This window comes from Nicotiana sylvestris, chromosome 3 (genome assembly GCF_000393655.2).
Source record: "Nicotiana sylvestris chromosome 3, ASM39365v2, whole genome shotgun sequence".
NCBI lineage: Eukaryota > Viridiplantae > Streptophyta > Magnoliopsida > Solanales > Solanaceae > Nicotiana > Nicotiana sylvestris.
Genome location: NC_091059.1, coordinates 176,180,780 through 176,200,996, shown reverse-complemented (window position 1 = coordinate 176,200,996; position 20,217 = coordinate 176,180,780). Strand labels below are relative to the sequence as shown.

The window sequence follows — 20,217 nt, the reverse complement described above, 5'->3', positions numbered from 1 at the left end:
TAATTCAGCCCTAGAAAGTCGCCGGAATTTGACGTACAGCGACTGTCTGACTTTCCCAGATGTGTCTCACTCACGCTTTGATACCGTGTGAGGAATAATACAGAGGAAAATTATATTATTGATGTGTGTTAACTATAATACAAGAACCCTATTTATAACAACATACAATACCTACTCTTCTCCTATTCCATGTGGGACTACACTTATTTACATAACTACTAACTATCTAACAACATATAACAGTATAATATAACAAACCTTCCAGAAAGGAACAGCCAAAACAGCTCTCAAAAGATTTTGCCTCAAATGTAAAGCGTCTCTAAGATCACCCTACAGGAAAAGAAGATACTATTTTAAAAGACAGGAATAAAAGAAGATAGCTAAGCAAGTTAATTTTCCCAAACACATCTTTAATGCACAATAAAGCAAAACTATATAAACCACCAACCATGGAAAAAGGTCAATACAAATTGTCAGAATGTTAAATGTTAAGAGTTCAAAGAAGAGAAGCTCCCAGATACACTACTAAATCAATCTGACAAAAGCCCAAATTCACCATGGTACTTGAGTTTATTAAGGCCACATATACGCTACATCAATCCCCTTCACATGAGAACAAAGCCTGTCCTAGAGCCTTTGTTTTATTCTTAACTAGCCAAATTAAATGGAAAGTTCAAATCTACAACCTTTATTTCAGTGTGGGTCCACCAGGGTAGTTATGCAAGCTTTCTAAAACATGGATAGCAATGATCTAAGAGATAGTTTGGTTGGTGGGATAAGGGATAATAATTCCGGGATAAAATGCAGGATTATTTTATCCCGTGTTTGGTTATGAGTATTAATTAGTCCCAGGAACCATTTTGTACTAAAATGGTGGGATTAGCTATCCCATATAGAAGGTGGGATAGCTAATCACATGGGATATCCTTGTCTATCCCATCCTGGTAACTGAACGACCCCTAAAACTACAAAAAAAATGTATTCCCTGCTTGCTAACAGAGAAAATCTCTAAAACATTAAGAAAAAAAGAGCACTAAATCTCCTACGAATAGGCCTTTTAGTTCCATTGTTGTTTCATCGTGACTGTTGTCACTTTGTTAGCCTTATATGAGAGACTTCCAAGGATGACCAAAATCTGGTAGAGCATATAACAAGTCATATTTCCATCGTCAAAAGCAAAAAAGCGTTAAAAAGCACTCCAGGTCTATCCAGGCTTTAAGCACAAAGCGCAATTAAAGTGTGAGCTTTAGTTAAAAAAAAGGCGCAACGAAGAGAAAGTGACAACTTAATTCATAATAATTTCCTTGACAATCAACTGATTAATATATATTTTTTGCCAACCATATTTATTGTCTAGTACAGCTCTATTCAGGATACAACTTATGAGCAATTAGGCGCACGTTGCAGTGCCTTATCTACACTGAAGCAGCCTAAGTGAGGCGAAGCGCCTACCCTGAGCTTCAAGGCTTAAGTGCGCGTCAAATGAGCCTCTGAAAACACTGCATATTTCACTTAATTGGCTTAGTATTAAAAGGTTTCTGCAGATACATCAAATTTTGGTTTTTTTTTTTTTTGGATAAAGAACAGATGAAGCAAATTCTTGTATCTACTATTTCCCATTAATTGATTCATCTTTCAGAAGTTTCATCTGTAAATGTAGTTTTTTCCTTGTGGAAAAAAATTCGTGCTAACTTATCAAAGTATAATAAAATCCTCGGTGCTAAAGTATCAGAAATTACAAAATCCTTGGTGCTGATACAATAAACAAACTAAATTTTTTTTTTGAAATGTTGACTGATCAAAAAGAAGCCTTCATTGTATAACTATTTATAGGATATAAAACTAGTAAAGATGGAATAGCAGCTTTCATTTTTCTTTAAATCCCAGTGAGGAGACTACAACTCTTAGATGCACTTTGAAGAGTGGATAGAGAGAAGATGCCCACCATCAAAATGTTAACAAAATGTCAATAATCCAGGGACTAAAAGATCTATCTGCAAATGCAGAGTTAAGACATTATCTTGGTGCATCAACCAAAAGAGCAGCATGAATAATTTCAATAATTGTGTTTACCACCATGCCTTCATCAAATGATTAGGATGTATTTCTTTTCTAACCCTTGTCGGAAAACCGAAGAGGAATATAAAGCAAAAATCAGAATGAACTTATTAGAGGAGCACTTACTTGATAGCCTTTCCTTGAAAAGTAACACGAAATGAAGCACAAAACAGATCTGAAAATCGAAGGGGAAAGATGAGAAGACAGCAAAATCAGTGCAGATCGAAAAGAGCAACAAGTAAAATACTTCAAGTCAATGATGAGAAGCATCAAGCATTTGGACATGAGATTTTCTCACTCTCTCAGGCACACTCCCCGAGGAGCCTGAGAACAAGGAATTCTGAGAATCCATTAACACCATTAGAACGCCGATCAAATTCCGGCCACCCCTCTGAAAATAGCTCCGATAAAACACCCCCACGCGCCCCCACGCGCAGCCAGACTCCGGCGAGGACAAAGCCACGCGCCGGCGCGTGAGCACATTTCCGACCACTTTTTCAAAAAATTTCTTCTAGACAGCACAATCACTAGGGAATTCCGACCACAACCATACAATCCTTTCTGAATTCCGACAACTTTTATTTTGGCCGGTGGTAGGAACCTTCCAGATTTCTGGTTCTGGTTTTTCCTCTTTCATTTTCGAGTTTTCTAGCCCACCGGGATAACTTCCAAACAAACTCTAACCTTCATAAGTTGAGCAGCTGGTTTTAGTACAATATGGGAGACAACAGGATATATTTCAACGCAGGATTCAAATCTTTTGACATCACCAGATGGAACTCTAACAAAGACACATGGTTTGAATGGGTTGAGAGAAGTCGCAACATGATGAGAAGATCATCCATGGGCAGAAAGGCAATGGAATGGATCTGCTTTGCACTTAATGAAGCCTCGACAGATCAAAACAATCTAGTGAAGAGATGGAAGTACAAGGAACAAATGACAGAACATTTCTGTACTAGGAAATATAACGCTCATGGAAGATATATGAGTATTCTGTCACTGAAGGGAGAAGGGAGGTCAGTAATAATACTCCCAGAGTTAACTCTGAACTCTGGCTGGAAAGACATAGCAGCTAAGATAGAAAGATTCATTAATCAGACCACCAGGCTGATTTCCATAGCACCACCCAGAAACACTGTGGAAAATATCCCTTATGCCCAAGTAGTTAAGGAGAGTAAATGGCAGTCCAATACACTTCGAGAGGCAAGGGTCAACACGAACAATGGGAAAATCTCTATTATGGAACCTACTGGAAGAGAGGATACAGGCCTACTAAAAAGATGCATTATCGGGTCTTTTGGGAAAGAAATCAATGAGAGACCCACTTTAGCAGACATAAGGCGATGGGCTTGTGCTTCATGGAACAAAGCATACAGAGTAAACATATATGAAATGACAGGAAACATGTTTCTTTTTGAATTTCCAAACAGATTCATGGCAGAGCAGATTGTGCAAGGAGAATGGAGATGGAAAAAATTCAAGCTTCATCTGGAATGGTGGAATCATACTGCCGGTTGCATTCCAAACTCACAAATTGAGGAAACATGCTGGATTAGAGCCATGGGGATTCCTTTACATCTATGGTCACAAAAGACCTTCAAAGAAATAGGAGATCTCTGTGGGGATGGTTAGCTACAGAAGAAGAAACTGATCTCAAAAACCATCTTAAGTGGGCAAGAATCAAAATTGTTGGTGATGGCAGAAAGACTCCCAATGAGGTGGGGATTGAAAGAGACAGAACCAAATTTTTCATCCCAATCTGGGCTGAAAGAAAGACACGGTATGAGCTTAACACTGGTAAAGGAAAGGCAAGTGGACAATTTGCACAAGGTTCAACTTCGATGAATCAGAGCAGTAAAGTGTCACGATATGGCTGCACAAGTCATTTTTAATGACCTCTCGTGTGAGATCTCTGATGATATTGGGCGGAAGCCTTATATCGACGAAATGGGAGGGCCTTCTTACTCAGGGGCAAAAGAGTTCTCCAGGGGACCAAACCCTCAATGTGAATCTCGAAAGTATGCAAAAGGAAACAATTATCAGTTGCAATCAGTCAGATGGAGGAGCAGATTGGGCAAGATCGGAACAGAAGGAAGGGGAGCAAAGCATAAACTCAGAGATGGGGAATGAACATGTGGGAAGCACTGGGGAACACCTAAAGCAACTTAGCTCTATTCAAGAGTGGGAAATCGAGGAGGTGATTCCTATAGCAGTTCAGCAACACATTTCATCACTGGATAAAGACATGGATGCAACAATATGGGTCCACCAAAATATGATCAAATTGGGGAAAATGTTTGGAGTAGATTTTCAAGGACATGAAGAAGTACTGGAGTTGCTAATGCAAATTGACAGCTGCAGACAGGTAAGAAGGGTGGAGACAGAGTTGGAGGTGAAGAAACAAAGATTCAAAGGATCACTGGAATTAAAAGGTTTAACTTCGTTCGATGTCAAGTTCAAGAGTGATGGAAAAAGGAGTAGGGGAAGAGATCTATCAATCATTTCTATATGATGATCAAAGTAATTTCCTGGAATGTAAGGGATTAAACGATAAGAAGAAAAGGGAGATAATAAAAAGTCAAGTGCAGAATTGGAGGGCAGACATTATTTGCATGCAAGAAACAAAAGTCGAGGGGGATATCGAGGAAATAGTCAGGCAAATATGGGGTGGTAGATGGGTGAGGTATGCATGTTTAGAAGCTAGCGGCACGAGAGGGGGGATTTTGTTGTTATGGGATTGCAGAGTATGGAAAGGGGAGGTGTTACAGACTGGTGCATACACTTTGACGTGTAAGTTTGACGCTCTTCTACAGAATTTTCAATGTCACATAATAGGAGTGTATGCTCCAAATTGTAGAATAGAAAGGAAAAAAGTATGGAGAGAAATGGGTGCAGTGAGGGGATTGATGGAAGGTCCTTGGGCGGTTTGTGGCGATTTTAACGTTACAAGGTACCCTTCTGAAAAACGGGAATGTTCAAGGAGGTCCAGAGCGATGGTGGAGTTTTCGGATTGTATAGAAGATATGGAGTTAATAGATCTTCGACTTGAAGGAGGAAACTATACTTGGTTCAAAAGGGACAATCATACAGCGGCTTCAAGAATTGATAGATTTCTCATCTCAGAAGAATGGGATGTAAGGTTCAGAAATATCAAGCAATCTATCCAACAAATGTTGATTTCGGACCATTCACCTGTGGCTCTAGACTGTGGTGCGTGGGAACAAGCTAAATCATACTTTAAGTTTGAAAATTGGTGGCTGAATGTGGAAGGCTTTGAGGATAGAATTAGAGAGTGGTGGGGATCTTTTGAATTCTCAGGAAGACCTGATTACATTTTAGCTTGCAAGTTAAAAGCTCTCAAGGGCAAGCTAAAAGGATGGAGTAGAAGTTACGAAGGGAATTTGGGACTGCAGAAATCAAAATTGCTAAGTCAACTAGCAGATTTTGAGACAACGCAACAACTAAGAGCGTTGACAGAGGAGGAATCAGTCAGGAAAGCAGCCACTCTAATGGAGATTGAGGTGCAACTCAAGAATGAAGAATTGGCTTGGAGACAAAAATCAAGAGCTTTGTGGCTCAAAGAAGGGGATAGGAATACAAAAATTTTCCATCGGACTGCAAATGCACGCAAGAGAAACAACAACATTGACCAAATAATGATTCGACATGAAGTAATCGAGGATCCAGAAAGAATAGAGAACGAGATCATAGAATTCTACAAGGAGCTTTACACAGAACCTGAACAGTGAAGACCAACAGTCAATTTCGAAAATAGTTCAAGCATTTCTGAATCAGAAAGGGAGTCTTTACAGAGTAATTTTGAGGAACAAGAAGTGCTGAGCAGTCTGAAGATGTGTGCAAGTGACAAGGCTCCAGGGCCAGATGGATACACAATGGGTTTTTTCAGAAAGTGCTGGGACATTCTGAAGGAAGATATCATGGCGGCTTTTAACAACTTCCATTCACAAGAGATGTTTGAGAAAAGCTTCAATGCAACATATATAGCTTTGATTCCAAAAAAGACAGGTGCGAAAGAATTGAGAGATTTCAGACCGATCAGTCTGATAGGGAGCTTCTACAAACTGCTCGCAAAAGTCTTAACTGAAAGACTTAAGAGGGTGGTTGGGAAAATTGTCGATGCTCAACAAATGGCGTTCATCAAAGGAAGACAAATAATTGATGCAGTGTTGATTGCTAATGAAGCAGTGGACTCAAGAATAAAAAAGAAAGAACCTGGAATCTTATGCAAATTGGATATCGAGAAGGCCTATGACCATGTGAACTGGAGCTTCCTACTACGAATGTTAGAACAAATGGGTTTTGGGCAAAAATGGATTAGATGGATGAAATTTTGTATATCTATTGTGAAATTTTCCATTCTTATAAATGGATGTCCGAAAGGTCATTTTCATTCACACAAAGGTCTCAGACAAGGTGATCTTTATCTCCCTTTCTATTCATCATAGCCATGGAAGGATTAAACAACATGATCAAAACGGCTAAAGTCAGTGGATGGGTTAAAGGCTTTGAGGTAAACAGGAGTGGGGCTACCAATCTAGAGATCACACATCTCCAATATGCAGATGATACTCTAGTCTTCTGTGATGCTGAAAAAGACCAACTTAGATTCTTAAGGATCATTTTGGTTTTATTTGAGGGAGTATCAGGATTACACATTAACTGGAGAAAGAGCAATATTTTTCCCATTAATGAAGTTAACAATATGGGGCAACTGACTCAGATATTGGGAGGAGAACTTGGGTCCCTACCAACTGTTTACCTTGGGATGCCTCTTGGTGCAAGATCCAAATCAAAAGAAATCTGGAATTCAGTCATAGAAAAGTGTGAGAAGAAGTTGTCAAGATGGAAATCGCAGTACCTATCATTGGGGGTAGGCTAGTTCTAATCAACTCAGTATTAGACTCTCTACCTACTTACATGATGTCTTTGTTCCCAATTCCAGCAGGCGTTCTACAGAGATTGGACAAACTCCGAAGAACTTTCCTTTGGCAAGGCAATAAGGAGAAAAAGGTCTTCCATTTAGTCAATTGGAAGACGCTAACAATGGATAAAAAACAAGGTAGAATAGGGATAAGGAATTTGAAGAACCAAAGCAAGGCTCTTAGAATTAAATGGTTATGGAAGTACTCTAAAGAACCCCAATCTTTATGGTCCAAAGTGATCAAAGCAAAGTATGGTGAAGAAAACAACTGGGTGTCAAAAAAAGTCAGAACATCACATGGAGTAAGTGTGTGGAAATCCATCAGAGAACTTTGGCCAATAATGAAGAATCACTCATCCATAAGAGTGAACAACGGAAGGAACACATCATTTTGGAATGATAACTGGTTAGGAATTGGAAGCTTAAAGGAAAGATACCCAGATATGTTCGTTTTAGCACAAAACCAGCATAAGACAGTAGCTGAAATGAGGAGTTGTCAAGGATGGGAAATAGCTCTAAGAAGACAGCTGAATGACTGGGAGATAATAAGACTAACTGACCTCTACAAAGAGCTGGATGCATTTACAGGATTACAGGAAGGTTTTGATTCAATATGGTGGAAGAGGCACAACAGAGGGGTTTACCGAGTGAAGGATGCATATAAGATTTTGAATCATGATAATCAACAGGTAGACACATGGTCTTGGAAACATATATGGAAAACAAAGATTCCATACAAGGTAGCTTGCTTCACTTGGCTACTAGCAAAGGAGGCGGTTTTAACCCAGGATAATCTCATAAAAAGGGGAATATCTCTGTGTTCAAGATGTTTTCTGTGTGGGGAAAATGCAGAAACTGTCAACCATTTGTTTCTACATTGCAAGATTACAGACCAACTATGGAAAATCTTTATTAGTCTTAGGGGTATTTCATGGTCAATGCCATACAGGATTAAAGATGTCATTTATAGTTGGGAAGAAGCTGGAGCTGAAGCAACTAGCAGAGATAGATGGAGGACTGTTCCGGCTTGTATTTGGTGGACAGTCTGGAGGGAAAAGAACACTAGATGTTTTGAAGACAGAAGCAATCCACTGCAGAAGATCAAACTCAATTGTATTCTTCTATTTTGTTTTTGGTGCAAACAGATGTACACAGAAGATACATTGACAATCATAGACATACTAGGATCCTGCTAGGTTTTAAATTAGAATATCTTCAAATTCTCTCTATGTAAATTTGGTTTTCAGTGCAACCTATGTACTGATTTTTATAATATATACAATAGTTACCAATTCAAAAAAAAAATACTTCAAGTCAAAAGTTTCATAAGTGATCAAACTACTTCAAACATACATCATAGAATAATCATATAATCTCAGAGGACATAAAAGAAGAGAGTCTAGTCCATTAAATACTAAGAAAACCAGGAATTAAGGTATAATTTTACTCTCACAAAAGATGTCGCATTACATGCAGTAAATGTTGTAAAACCTATTAGAATCCTCAAATAACATTAAAGTCCCCCAGATATGGGGCAGAATGGCATTCTATGCTCCTCTGGTACGAAGTGGTTGGGAGTCTTGGTGGTTTATCGATTCTCCTTGATAAGGAGGTGGTGTTATCATTTCATTGTGACATTTGTGGTGAGATTAGAGAGCTATACTAAGTAAACATTCTGTTGAACTATATTTAGTAAAGCACAGGTTGTTCCCAGAAATATGCATAATTTCTTTCACTAACAGAATTTTCTTTATTCCAATATGGTACAGACATTTCTGTAAGGGAGCTATGACCATGTTGAACAATCAAGGTTGCAAACACATCATCAACAATGTCTGAAATTTAACCATTTACTAACCAACCTTCACATTTCATCTTTTATAACAGACGACGCTCATTTTTTGACAGACGACACTCAAATCCAAGCCCATTCTACAAGGATTCTTCTGTCAATTAGTAAGACAAACCTACTTGAGCACTTATTTACAAACTCATATTCATCAGAGATCATCAGTATCCATTTTTTTGGGAAGCAAGCAGTAACAGTGACCTCTGAAGAAACTCAGTCCTTCAACATAACCATCATGCTGTGACTGTCTGAGAGATTACCAATTTCAAGATATACTGTCTGATAGGGGCACTATCACCTATATAAGACATTGCATGAGAATCTATAAATTCCCTACAAGGCATTTCAATTTAACCTTTTGTACCTTTACCTCTATGGCATGCATAGATAGTACACAAGTCTTCTCTGTTCTAGTTCAGATTCAGGATACCTTATAATAGACCCATTTCTACCTATCCTAAGGGCTTCTAGAATGGCACATTGTTGTAATACCACTCTTATCATAGCTCATTGCAGGTTTAAGCTACAAGAATGCTTCCTCGAAAAGATAGAGTGAAGATAATTCAAGAAGTGCCTCTTTAATGAGATTTTCGATTCATTTCTCTTGTGTGGAAGTTCAACACAAAATATTTGCAAATAATAAGTTGACTAACACAATAGACTAAGTGTTTTCATCAGCACTGTGCACTTAATTTTTCATTTTAACAGGACAATTTACAATAAGTTACCAGCGTACATTCGAGATTCCAAAGAACAAAATAATGCTGACATCAGTAGGCTCATATACTAATTCCCATAATAATATGAAAAGAATGAATTACTTACATTGATGGCACGCGTTTAAGTAATCGAAGATCCCACAAGTCTTGGGGCACAAGGTATGCATTCATTTTATCCTAAAAGAAATAAGAAACAAAGACGTCCAAATATTCCAACAGAAATAAATCAAGAAAAATATCACAAGTCTGCAAAAGGATAGTGCTCACATTGAGTATTATGTTTCTAAGTAGCCTTAATGCAGCATCCACCTGCACATACATGGAAACAAGAAAGTAAACAAGTAGCCTAATAACTTGTTTTAGACTTAAGAATTCTGAATATTCTCTTCACAAGAAAAAACTGCTTGCAGACAACTTAAATACTTATCAGATATACTTTTCAATGGAAAACATTTCATTTGCTTTGTTTTTCTCCCACCAGTAGTGCAGGCTGAAGATATGTTGAAGCCAATCTGTTCTGATAAGTTACTTGCATCACTTTTTTCTTTCTTATTTGTTGAGAACTTGCATCCCAAGTACATTGTGGCATCGGTTCAATTTTCCTTAAACGAGACTTTGAAGGGTTCGTTAACCAAAGACAAGTTCTTCTACATTGTCAGGTACTTCGAGGCTATGGTGGGAAATCCTGAGACAGTTTGGACTTGAGTGGGTGATGCCAGGCACTGTCAAAGAAATTCTTTTCAGCTTGAAGTGTGGTAGAGGGAGGAGAAGACGCAGGGCGTGGAATGTTGTTACACTTGCACTTATGTAGATCGTATGGAGAGAAAGAAATAGGAGAGCTTTTGATGGTGTTGTGATAAATTTGTACAATTGAGGAGTAGCCTCTTATTCCTTATAACTTTTTGGTGCACCCAACAAGTTCCGTTATGTACAGATGATTGGATGTCATTCATAGAAAATCTTATCTTTTTGTAGGTTTTCTATTTTTCGGTATACTCCTTGTATATAAGCATTTTGGGGCCCAATTGTTAACAAAATTTAATTACCTTATTAAAAAAAATGATTCCGTACTCTTTCAGACATTTTTCTACGAACAGTAATCAGTTGCTTTTAGAGAAACAAACTTGAAGAGACAAAAAACAGATATATGAAATAATCAGCAAATAAGAGAAAATCTTGCATTGCTCAAATAACATTTAAGCAACTTAAGTTTAAGAAGATATACTCATCCTGACATAAATATCCATAAAACTCTATCGATACTGCTGGAGTCAACAAAGGCAGACAATTGATTTCTAAATACCCGAGTCAGAATCACTTGAATTGCATTTTTTTTTTTTACTTAAAAACACCTAATTACACTGCAATGTTTGAATAGGATATCCGACATTCAGAGAAAAAATCAAGAAAATAAAAGTATGTTCAGATTTAAAGTACTTCAGTATTCCCAAATCCGTAGGAAAATCACTTAGCATTGGTACTTAAGACTTAGAAGCCCTTGCAAATTAAACATCATAATTACTATGCAACTGCAACTGCATTAGTCATTCAGAGTACAGGGCAAATGGAAGTATGGAACTAATGAACTTTTAGTAATTGAAGTAAAAGATATTCATGACTGCTTTCCGCAAAAGATTCTTCCAATAGAAGAATAAGCAGTACAAGGCTAAAGGACGAGAAGTCATGGTTTAAACAACAAACTAAGGACGAGCTTCATCAAACAAAACAAAAAGAAGCTAACTGACTAAGAACAAATAAACAGAACCATCCAAGACCTGTCACAGATCAGTTTCAAGAATTCTTAATTTATTAACCAATTTAAACCGTAACCACAATGTGATGGTTTTATCCTATCAAACCAACTTTGTATTCACTTCTATCAAAAAATATACTGTTTATCACCTTACATTACATAACATGTAAATTGAATTAAGTCCTTCATGCTTATTGACATCAAATAGTGTCGCAAAAAAATGGGATGCAAAAAGCATGACCTTAGATGAGTTGGTTTACTTGATGGATACCTTTTGAGTTCTACATGCCCAGCCTCTAATACCTATCCTACATGTGGCTTTGGTCGTGTTTCTTTATCAAATTTGGAAATAATATATTTGAGTACTTGGAAGCACGCTACCAGCATTATACCACACCTAAATACTAGAAAAAGAAACAGGATTCCGTCTTTAAAAGATCAATGAAGTCACAACTTACAACTGCTGTAAAAGTACTGAATGTGGGCAAACCACCAATAACACAGTTCCATATCGTACGCCAACCTGTTTCAACCTGCAAATACAGTCAAGAGCTAAATCCTTAAACCAAAAAACAAATAGATGAATTTAATTGGGTTGTCCCAATAAAATGGTTGCCAGGGACCACAAACCCCCAAGTGAACAATTAAAAAAAGACTTGTGCGTGAAACATTTGTTCCTCTTTCCTCTTTTTGCCACAAGGATATTTGAATATTGGGCCACCCGAGCTTGTGCTGCTAACTCAGCATCTAATGCAAAAACCACCAATCAGGGTATGTCATGCTGTTAAATCAGGTATTAACTACTTACTAGGTATTAACTACTTACTGATTGTTCGTCCACCTTACTTAAATCTTCCCGTCCTTGTGATTTCACATGCAAATCTTTTTTCAATAAACTTGATTAAGGCTTCTATACAAAATATCCTATTAAAATGTTTAATTTACTCAATAAAGAAAATTCTAGTAAACAGTGTGAACTGAGCTTATAAGTGGAACTCCAGCATTTAAACACTGGTAAAAAATCTTTGTAATGGGCAATGAGACAGCATCTTTTTTTGGTAAGGATAAGAAATGAGAGAGCATTTCTGGTGTGCTCTTTATCAGTGTCTTACTGAAATTCATCCAATAAGATGGTATTTCAAATTAATAAAATGCAAAATCGCAAGCTCATTAAGTCTCTTCCTAGCATAAGATGTTGTAGCTGAGAAAGCTAGATTTTGGTGAACTGAAGTCACTATTTTCTGGGGGTAAAGTTATTTTTATTAATGTTGTAGTGAAAACCCCGTATCCATGAGGTGAGATAGAGAACCATGTAATAGTCGCTTCCTGACATGATGGTCTTAGACTGCAAAGGGAAGAATATCTCAAGCTACTATCCCTGTGAGAGGCTAATCGCCCACTCTGCCCGTGTTTTAGGAAATCGAAGCAAATGCCAGCATGAGACCCCAAAAAAAAAGGGAAAATAGCAAAGACAATAAAAGAAAAACGATTAGGCAGGGAAGCTTCCATCTTATGCAGTCATATAAAGGTTAGGAAAGAAATCTGTCTCAAATTCAAAAGAAAATCAATATGGAATAATCAAGAAAAGAGCATTCTCACATTCCCCATAAAGGGTCTCAATCCAAAAACAGAGCAACAGCTCAAATTTAAAACTACTTCAAGGACAAAAGCCAGAACATTTAAAAGTGAGAGCAAGCTAATTGGTGTACTTAATTTAAGTCTATCACTCTTGCAAAAACACCCCCTCAAATTCCCCCATTGTCAAAAGCAGAAAGGTTAGGAAGGTCACTTCATCAAATTTGAATTAGAAAATTCATCTTTCTATCTTTGCACCATTTAATTGTGTTCTATTTTCCCCAATTTTAAGTTCTTAGTTAACAGCTTTTGATAAACTATGAACACACAAGTACAAGAAAGATAGAGCTCAAAAAAAGCAAATAATTCAAATAACAATCTTACCAGCTATAAGGCAACAAAAAGTTCTCTATATTTAACAGCAAAAGGCCAAACAGGTCACCAAGGTGTCAAAAACTTGAATATGCCAACACATTTTGAAAGAACAGACTGTTACCCCATTAAATGTGGATGCCAACTCTGAAGAAGTTTGCAGTGCTGGAACAGGAAACCGCAGCATCAAAGAAAGTCCTTGAAGACTCCTAGATGGGTTGAGAGTAGAATTCAGAAGAAAATGTAAAAACGAAACAGAGTACTCCTATATATTAGCATTCTAATGCAGAATCTTATGGTGCAGTACCATAGAAGTTAGAAATTACCAACAGTAAATGGAAGTAACACAAACAGTGATAATATAAAATAGAAGACTAGTCAGTCCCACATGTCCAGTACAACGTGATAAAGCTAATATATCGATGAAAATCAGGCAGAACACACCTCAATGCCCACAAGAGACCTTCATAACTATGCTCCATGTTTGCATCATTTATTATCCTGAAAAGAAAACAAAGAGTGCCAGATCCGCAGTTTAAACATACTCATATACAGGATCGAAAAGCAAAGATTTATAAAACTATAACAGGGAGGTAGCCATGAAGAAATTGCTAGATGCTCTTACAGGACACAAGATCCATAAGCTACAACACACACACACACACACAAAAAAAAAGGGCAATGCATCCAAAACAAGGACCAGAAAACTAACCTTTCAAAGCTTGCACATATACCTTCAAACCAATAGATCAATAAATCCTTCTTTATGCGACCATAATAATTGTGGATGAGGTAACAGAAAGCTGCATGCCTATTGCCAAAACATACAAAGTGAATAACTTTACAATTTTAAGGAATGTCTCAAGAATAAGTTGATCGTGCTACCAATCAATTCACACGGATTTATGGCAACCAGGTCAATTGGAGTATCAGTGACCTCAGAAATTGATGCTAACAGACATGTCTGAATGCCTAGTATAAATTTATGGGAAGCGCTCAACAGTGTACCAAAAAACAAGGGCATCACAAGAACAATAAGCTTCCTTCTCCTTATCAATGTGAAAACTCTTCAAACAATTGTACTTCTCTTCTCTCTACCAATAACCTCAAAATGAGAGGAGGAAATGGCACAGACCACAACCAAAATTATGGAATAATTAAGTATCCGAGAGGCTTTCTCCAAAAATATCATGAAGAAATAGCAGAATATACGTCTGATAATGTGTAATAAATAGATCATGCATACAGACAACAGATGAAAGACTTCGAGGAAAAGTCAGAAGGTGAGTGTTGCTAACAAACTTGTCTCATTAGATGCCCTTCAGTAAAAGACATGATGAATCATGGAACAAAGAATCAAATTTCTACTTTGATTATTAAACTATCAATAGACCACAAAAACTGATGAGCAACTATAGGAAGGTCTCCTTCAAATACTACATCTGCAAAGTTGCAATAGTGATACTTATGTCACTATGTAGATAGCTAGAGGCAAAGACTAGGAACAGCACACAGGATTACATACCACGGCCACTTTCCCCTTGAGAGCCTCTCCCTTATCTGGACTACAACATGCTCCCTTCTAAGTCGTTTCTCAGATGACGATGCTATAGGTGTGTTAAGACATGCCTGATAATCATAATCACGGAGTTAGTATGTCATCCTAGTTACCTCTAGTTGCTTACAAATGTTAAGAACTTTTTAAGGGGATAAAATATGCGCATTAGATCCAAAATCGAAGAATCTGATATACAGATATCAACCTTCCAAAATCTATAATAATACCAGAATTACAGAAGTACCAAGGGATATCTGACTCAATTTCGTAGGAAATAAGATTGAACAGTTAAAATTTCACAGAGAGCGTCATCATCTGATCACAACGTTGAAACAAGAATAATTTAACAAACAACTACCCGGTAAAAGACAAGTGCTGCAAGCTCCATAAGACCGCATTGAGAGCTTGTCAAGCTTCCACATTTGTCATTTCTGGTTGTGTCTTTCCTGTACAGAAAGGAACATCGTTAAAACATTGAGAAAAATCGTAAGATCAGACAACTTATAAACTTAAAGATGGCAACTCATCACAGTGTAAATGAACGGGGTCAAGCTGAGTTATGGGCACTCTGACTCTGCTCAGCTATCATTTGAACCAAGATGCCATTCAAATCCGACTGACGAGGGAGCTCAAGCTTGAGTTTCATTTTATCCCAAGCTCATAACCCAAATAGAAGTTCATATATGAAGTCCTTCAGAATCAAAGCTAATCATAATATTGAAGCAACAGAGCTCATTCTTCATGCTTGAATTATAAGGAAAATTGAACAAAAATCAGAGATCCAAAATAAATAAAGAGAAATAAATAATTGTAATGAGTTGGTGAGTTTGCAGATTCAGATTGATTGGAAGCTCAGACAAGTCAATAGCAATCGGTTGGCGGATTTGCAGACACAGATTTCAGATGGAAATAGGAGGGGGGGGGGCAACTTGAGAGCTGAAGATGAAATGTGCTCTAGCTTTTGATTACCACTTCACTGCTTTGAGACGAAGGACTCAAATTTGAAGACGGTTGAAGATTTAAAGGAAAAGCTAGAGATGGGACAATGGAATGAAAGACCATCAGAAGAGTGCTAAGACAAGATTTTGGAGATTGGGGTGAGCTTTGGATGAAACTTTAAGTGTCCAACATATACATTCGTATAGAACGTTTGGGGGAGGGGGGGACCTTTTTTCCATGAACTTTTGAAAACCCCAGCACGTTTAGCATGTTTACCAATCATCCATGACACCGAAAACAGATAGCTCTATACACAGGCACTTGGGACAGCACATCGAACAGTACTAACCAGGGTAAATTGATGGTCCAACTGCTCATTTGATCTAATTCCTTCCCTAGTACATCCTGAAGTTGTTCTAATAAAGAGCTCCCATCAGCAAAATCCCTCGTCAAATTTAGTTGTAGCCTTGCATAAAAAACAAGTGAATCCTATAAAAGAAGAGATGGACATTAGAAATTCATGTCCGATGCATAGATATAGGCATGAAGTACTGCATCTCATAAAATTGTATACCTTTAACCCACGATCACGAGTTGTCATCCAACATCGGAAGACAAAATGATGCAGAGCATCATGGATTTCCAGGGATTTAGAACCCAAATTTGGGCCATCCCTCAGCAAGTATATGTTAATGCACTCGATTAGCTTGCGTGAAATTTTCCCTTCATCCCTAAACCACAATAGTAAAGAGTTCAGTGGAATGTGAAACAATTAAAAATTGGAAAGAAAAAAAAAGAAGGAAATAGAACAAAAGGCATGAGAACCAGAATATCTCTCTACCTTACATAAGAAAAAATTTCAATAAAACCCTTGACAATATCCTCTTGAAGGCTATCAGGAAAACCTCCAGGGGGGTTTTCAAGGAGAGAATGAAGTGTCGAGATGCATCGAAAGACCTCCTCTCTTGGATTTATTTGGCTATCACTTTTTTCTTTTAAACTTGTTTCTATCTTTTCCATGTATAGAAGCACCAAACCTGCAGATTAACACAAAAACTATAGTTAAGATTGAAATGCAATGTTAGATTATAGGCACCTCTTTGCTGTAAAAAAAGATACATGCTTACTTACAACAGTAAACCCGCTTCCTCATGTGAAAACGGTAAGATCTCACTGCCAAAAGATGCCGGAGAATAGTTCCATACTCGGATTGAAAACTAGGAGTATCCTTTAAAACATCCCAGACATGATTGAAAAGCAATTTTGCCACAGGTAAAAGAGGCATATCTTTGCCTGCCAGACATAACAAATATATGAAACAATTCATCATTTTTGAAATGGATAATACCAAGAAAGGTTTATTTTTTTTTTGGCTTGGTTGGTGGTTGTGCAATTCTGGTGGTCGAAAACTTGAGAAAGAACACATATGTTGGTGTTTCAAGTGTAAACACTCGAGAAAGGACGCGAATCATATCTTACTACATTGTCAGGAAGCATCACGTCTGTGGGGGAACTTTTAAGATGGTTCAGGATAAAATGACAATGTTGGACACTATGAACTATTTAGTTGGCCCTTTAGAGGACAGAAGAGAAGACGTTGGGTGTGAGATGTTGCTCTATTGGTACTTACGTGGATAGGATGCAGAAAAGGGAAATAGCTTGATCTTTATAAATCTGAGGAATAGCCTCCAGTTTTTAATGTCTTTTGGTGCACTCATGAGGTTCCTACTTGTATAAAAGATCGGGTGTCTTTTCGTAGAGAATCATATCTTTTAATAGATCCTCTATTTTTGAATACCTCGTGCATACGAGAGCTTTGCCATTATGAATAAAATCACACAATACTTGAAAAAAATTAACATGAGATAATATTGACCTTTCATCTTAATAGAAAAAAGTATGTAGAAGAAAATCCTCAAGGTTCCAACAAGTCTACATCGAAGGAATGAAAGTTTGAGATTTTTGTTTAATAAGTAATGATAGTTTGAGATTTTAGGTTCGTGCAACTTTGAACGTTCCATCATGATACGAAATTTTCCACATGAAATCATATTTTGCTGGCAGACATGCAAGGATATGGGTGAGTTACCTCCATAAGTTAACAAAATGAACAAAGAGTTTCAGCGGGTCAGTTACCTCCCAAAGTAAACAACATGAACAAAGAGATTCAGTGCCACAAAAAGTAAACAAAGGCAAGCATGGATGTTTATTGAAGAGAATGCATATCAACTCGAAAAGATCAATTTAATCATTGGAAATGGATCTGTGAAAAGCAGTCCCACATTGCAATATTCTAAAACTAATACCATTTATCAAAATACACATACTCTAATAGTTATACCAGTGCACACAAATCTGAGATAGATAAAAACGAGAAGATATTGGTTACTCATGGGTATTACCCGTGTCTTCAAAATTTGGAGACATGCAATAACATTTTCAGCTGTTTGGGTGGATGGGGCAACAAGCAGACTAACCTATGTATTGCTTAATGTCTGTTCGAGTTTATATCGGCAGACGAATACAATCTATGTGGAATTCATCCATAGGCAAATGCAGATCACTTTCAAGGATCTCTCCACAAAACAAAGAAAACACATTTAACTGTGTATTCACTTTCAGGAAATAAAAAGAAACAACCTAAATTTCTACACAGACTAGAAGGCAGAATCGACAATGACAATAAAATATATTTCTAGTCCATAGTACCTGAAAATTTGGCATCCTCTGCTCGTTGGACAACAATCCGAAGAGTTTTAGCAAAATTCAACTTGGGCAAACGTTTTTTGCTCCCAGATATCTCCAGGGACACGCATTTAGTAAGCAATGTAACAAGAAAGGGCCACGTCTCAGCTGCATAAAATTATACACCCCTCAAATATCTGTCAAGTGCGGACATATGCAAAGAACATTGTTATATTTATTATACTGACAATGAGGAATTTCGCCTGGTTTAAGCCTCGCGGTCTTCTCTCCAACGTATCTGCAGAACTCAACAGACCTTTGGCCTTCTTCTAGCCATGCATTTAACAACTTAATCCCTTCCTATTTTAATAAGAAGCAAACCAATTAGTCCAGACTCAAAAGGAAATAACTATAACCACGGTGTTCATTAACATTCAAATTCTTTGATCAATTTTCTCCGTCAAGATTAATTGAGCTTTACTTATTGAATTCAATTTCTTATAAGTAAATAAAAATCAAACAATAGGTATTTATACTTCACGAGATTTTGCTTTGTCTGACGAGAGTTTGGAGACAATGTCCTGAATATCTCTGGACGTCACAGTATTGACCATATCACTGTTTGTATGAGATTCTGAATACCAAGAAATAGAACTAGGGCTTGATCGCCAATGTTATTTGGTTGATAAAGAGAGAATAGGCGGGAAGAGAAGGAAGGGCTGTTGCTGTTGATTGTGAAGTAGAGAAATGGGAGTGAGCGGAGTTCTAAATGGGGTTTAGAGACAAAAAGACCCTTTAATAGACGGGTCGATTCCAAACCGTGTTTTCTGGATTTTGGTCCGCTCCACGCCGCAGCGAAATGGACTCCTGATGGAGGAAAAGAAAAGAAGAAAGAAGAAAAAAAGAAAAAGACTTCGTTGAAGTTACTACCGTGTTTGGGAACGAAAAAATGAAACTTATTTACTTCGACTTATTTCATCTTAGTCCCTTTGGCTAAGCCAGCAAAATCTATTTATTTAAAAAGTAATTTTATTTTAAATTATTTTCAGAAAAGTAATTTTGGAGAGTAGCAGTTTGTATTTGACTAATTTATTTAAAAAATATTTTTTGAAATATTTGATAAACAAAATTTTGTTTGACCAATCTTTTCAAAAAGTACTTGATTGTTAAATTGCAAAAAAGGACAATATTAATGTTAAGTGTACAATTAGTATTATTTAAAATAGAGAAATAATAATATTTTTATAAGAGAATTCAATTAATTTTTATTTTTTAAATAAAATATAAAATCTAAAGTAAAAATATATATTAAATATTTTAATCAATACAAAATATTATTATATCAAAGAAATAATATTGTGTATCTAATATAACTACTTATCGTTTATATTATTATTTAAATATATAAAATATATCATTTACTATAACTTAAATATCTACTCCATAACAATCACTATATATCGAAAAACCCAACATAAAATATTAAAGAAATTCCTTCATACATGATACCATTTTTCAATATTTTCATCTTTAATTCTATTCAAGGAGGAATAGGAGATGGAGAAAAGAAAAAATGACAAAAGAAAAAAGAAGATATCTATTTATAGTAGACTATTCCAAAGAGGAATAAGAGAAGCAGAATTAAGAAAAAAGATGGTAGAAGTAAAAAAGAAAAGGGTAAAATCAGTGAGGAGTATTTTGAAAATATAATATTTATGATAAGGATATTTTTGTCAAGAAAAAATTAATTTTTTTGCTTCTACT

The 20,217-nt window shown here is 36.7% G+C and overlaps 1 protein-coding gene across 5 annotated transcripts in view; it reads right to left on the bottom strand.

The window, feature by feature from the left end:
* LOC104223562 (serine/threonine-protein kinase ATM) overlaps nt 1–19,307 on the bottom strand; it is a 93,925-nt gene extending 74,618 nt beyond the window's left edge. For 4 of the 5 annotated variants that reach the window (XM_070171217.1, XM_070171215.1, XM_070171218.1 and 1 more), the window contains exons 1-17: nt 18,990–19,307; nt 18,702–18,813; nt 18,478–18,621; nt 16,900–17,061; nt 16,610–16,805; nt 16,343–16,499; nt 16,118–16,257; nt 15,188–15,275; nt 14,797–14,900; nt 13,984–14,082; nt 13,716–13,772; nt 13,396–13,480; nt 11,783–11,857; nt 9,839–9,880; nt 9,678–9,748; nt 2,185–2,233; nt 259–330 (exon numbers count right to left, since the gene is read on the bottom strand). In XM_070171217.1, coding sequence (XP_070027318.1) covers nt 259–330; nt 2,185–2,233; nt 9,678–9,748; nt 9,839–9,880; nt 11,783–11,857; nt 13,396–13,480; nt 13,716–13,772; nt 13,984–14,082; nt 14,797–14,900; nt 15,188–15,275; nt 16,118–16,257; nt 16,343–16,499; nt 16,610–16,805; nt 16,900–17,061; nt 18,478–18,621; nt 18,702–18,813; nt 18,990–19,067 — 1,731 coding nt within the window. In that variant the 5' untranslated portion in view covers nt 19,068–19,307. Of the gene's footprint in view, nt 1–258; nt 331–2,184; nt 2,234–9,677; nt 9,749–9,838; nt 9,881–11,782; nt 11,858–13,395; nt 13,481–13,715; nt 13,773–13,983; nt 14,083–14,796; nt 14,901–15,187; nt 15,276–16,117; nt 16,258–16,342; nt 16,500–16,609; nt 16,806–16,895; nt 17,062–18,477; nt 18,622–18,701; nt 18,814–18,989 lie in introns of those variants that run through there. The other variant, XM_070171219.1, reaches the window with a different exon arrangement.
* Between the last annotated feature and the right edge of the window lie 910 nt (nt 19,308–20,217).